This window comes from Puntigrus tetrazona, unplaced genomic scaffold, assembly GCF_018831695.1.
Source record: "Puntigrus tetrazona isolate hp1 unplaced genomic scaffold, ASM1883169v1 S000000813, whole genome shotgun sequence".
NCBI lineage: Eukaryota > Metazoa > Chordata > Actinopteri > Cypriniformes > Cyprinidae > Puntigrus > Puntigrus tetrazona.
Window position 1 is genome coordinate 1 of NW_025048415.1, and position 2,678 is coordinate 2,678.

The 2,678-nt window shown below is 39.1% G+C and overlaps 1 protein-coding gene across 1 annotated transcript; it reads left to right on the forward strand.

Moving 5' to 3' along the window:
* Window positions 1–14: 14 nt before the first annotated feature.
* On the forward strand, window positions 15–1,945 carry LOC122335578 (nuclear receptor ROR-alpha A-like). Its single transcript, XM_043233421.1, has 3 exons — window positions 15–120; window positions 215–324; window positions 676–1,945. The coding sequence occupies exons 1-3, from the start codon at window positions 84–86 to the stop codon at window positions 838–840; spliced, it is 312 nt and encodes a 103-aa protein (XP_043089356.1). The 5' UTR covers window positions 15–83; the 3' UTR covers window positions 841–1,945.
* Window positions 1,946–2,678: the final 733 nt, after the last annotated feature.

The window sequence follows — 2,678 nt, forward strand, 5'->3', positions numbered from 1 at the left end:
GTGCTTCAGCTTGTGGCGATCTAATAGCTGCTGTGTTTGACTTCGCTCACAACCTGTGTGCGCTGAGACTGACTGAACAGCAGATGGCAGTTTTCACTGCGCTCGTCCTCCTCAATGCAGGTGAGCGCCGTGAAATCACATTACTGCAGACGCTCTGCGACCGTAAAGTAGAATGGGCTTGATCTCTCTCGTTCTTTCTCTGCATTTTGAGTAGATCGACCGTGTCTGGAGGACAGAGAACGAGTGCAGAGAGTCCGGAGAGATGTGGAGCTTGCCCTTAGTCACATTCTGCACAGAGACAATCAAGAGAGTCTACTGCTTAAGGTAAAAGCTATCTGGTCTCACTGCATAAACGTACCTTGGTGCAATTTTTTTAGCACGAAATACCTACCAACAAGTACATAAATGAAATGAAGACTACAGGCTGTAACACCTTTTATTTCTTAAACAATTTTACAGAGTTTCGATTAATAAAGCATCATAATAGAGCACTACTGATTCAATTCTAAGCAAAACATACCTATATCAATGTAATAAAAATGTGTCAGGGTTCACATATTGATCCTGTGTTTTAGCGCCACTCAGTTGTTGCACAAAAACTCAAAAGAGGTACTTATAAGTGATGGAGAAAAAGGATCGCAGTGCTTTTAATGTTGTGTTTTTGTATGTTTGCAGCTGTATCAAAGAGTCCCAGTGCTGAAGTCTCTGTGCGCGCTGCATATTGAGAAACTGCAATGGTTCCGGCAGCTTTACCCTCTCACGGTGCATTCCCTCTTCCCTCCTCTATACAAAGAGCTGTTCGGCTCTGACACAGATATACAGACGCTGACCACTCATTAAACACACAGGCGCATTTCATTTGCAGACGAAGACACCACACACACAACACACACACACTCGCAGTTACATATAATGTATGCAATCTAGATCTAAATATATTATTTACCTGCTGAAGAAATGAAATATATTTTTGTAACTCTCAGAAGAACAGAAAATAATATTAAAAGAGGCATGCGGTATTTTGTGCAAATTCTATTGTATAGGCCAAAAGCTAAATATTACTACAAATGCTATTCAGTTTGTGTACTTGGATGTGTTTTAATGTTTTTGAAGATGTTGATGATCCTAGCTGGCGTAAAGGAGCTTTAGCTGTGATTTCATAGAGCTGATCGGTTTTGAGACCGGCAAAAAGTAGATTATAAATGATATTTGCAGATCTTAAAGCGTCGTGGAAGAAGGAACTGGTACTGCGGATGATTTTGAGTCCCTCTTCTGTCCTCTTTCTTGATTTCTCAGGCAGTACAGACAGAGACATGAATGCTTAGTGACTTCTGTTACTCATAGCCTGTTACATTAGTGCATTAATTTAAATATGTTCTATTTTGACACCTCGCGTATCAGCTTTTTTTTTGTACTCCCCTGCTGTTAAAGCTCGTCTTGGCACTTATAATGCTTATCTTTCATCGTGTCCTTGAATTCAGCATTCCCTTCAAACAGACCATCTTAAGATGGATTTTCTCTGTGCAGAAGAATTATCACACAGATTCGACAATATTTATGCATAAAGGTCTAAAAATGTATAGAATACTTCTGTGGAATACAATATTATTCAATATGCTTGCGTAGACACTTAGATCGACAACAGTTTTATTTTGTCTTAATTTGTGGAAATCTATAAACAAATGTTCAAATGTTTATTTGCAGGAGTACGTGTGCTTTATAAATCAAAAGCCTCTGTGCATTTTCCCTACCTGTTCTAGTTTTTGGTTTTTTATTTTTGACGCAGTTCCATGTTGTATTTTGCGTCGACTTTAACTTATCGCTAAGACCGAGGACGAAACCCTGTTATTCTTTTGGTTTTGTTCCGTTTTGGAGCATAAATACCTGTTACCTATCTGTTGTTGTTGCTTTGCAGAAAAGGCCTCAAATAAACATCTGAAAAGTACGAAGGCTGGGACTGTCTCCAGGAATAATGTGAAGAATTTACCCCATTAGTGAATCTGAATTGTGAGCAAAGAGTTTTTACCGAGTCTTCTGACTCACACATATGTCATACAGCCCTCGTTGCTCACTTTCTAATTGCTTCTATGTGTTAATAGATCTCATAACAATGTTATTGGGCAGAATTGCAAATATTTTCAACATTTCTCATGAAAAACGAAAACCAAAGGCTTTGTCAGAAGCAAAAACAACGGGGTGAAATTCACCCAGATCAGACTAGGGAATAGTAGGGGAACAGAACGTGGTAAAAGAATATCTGCATCTCAGTCCGAGACTTCACGGGATGTGTATTTGTGTAATACTCTGGTTTCACAATATCAAATGACCTCAGAAGAATGTGAGCTGATTTTTAGTCATAACCAACCAAATATTTCTTGTGGCTACAAACAATGCTTTTTTTACTCTTATCAGTTTTTACTCCTTTTTAATCACTCCTTTAGTGACGATTTGTGTTTTACAACCAACTGCCCAGTGCACGCACAGGTTTGTGGGATAACATATGCCCGTGCTGCAATGCCTCAAAGGTTACAAAAGCGTTGGATTCCTGCCTTGATGCGGATGCTTGTAATATTTAGTTCGACACTGATGGGATTTTCCAATGAAACTTTCTGCCGTTTTAATCGTAATTAAGCAGACAATGCGTTTGAGTGGATCTTTAAACTGTGGAAGCCCGTTTC

Excerpts from the sequence above, each read along its gene's own strand:
- LOC122335578 (XM_043233421.1), top strand. The coding sequence starts at position 84 with ATGGCAGTTTTCACTGCGCTCGTCCTCCTCAATGCAG. Across the intron at positions 121-214 it reads GCTCGTCCTCCTCAATGCAG|ATCGACCGTGTCTGGAGGAC; the intron begins GTGAGCGCCGTG and ends CATTTTGAGTAG. Across the intron at positions 325-675 it reads AAGAGAGTCTACTGCTTAAG|CTGTATCAAAGAGTCCCAGT; the intron begins GTAAAAGCTATC and ends GTATGTTTGCAG.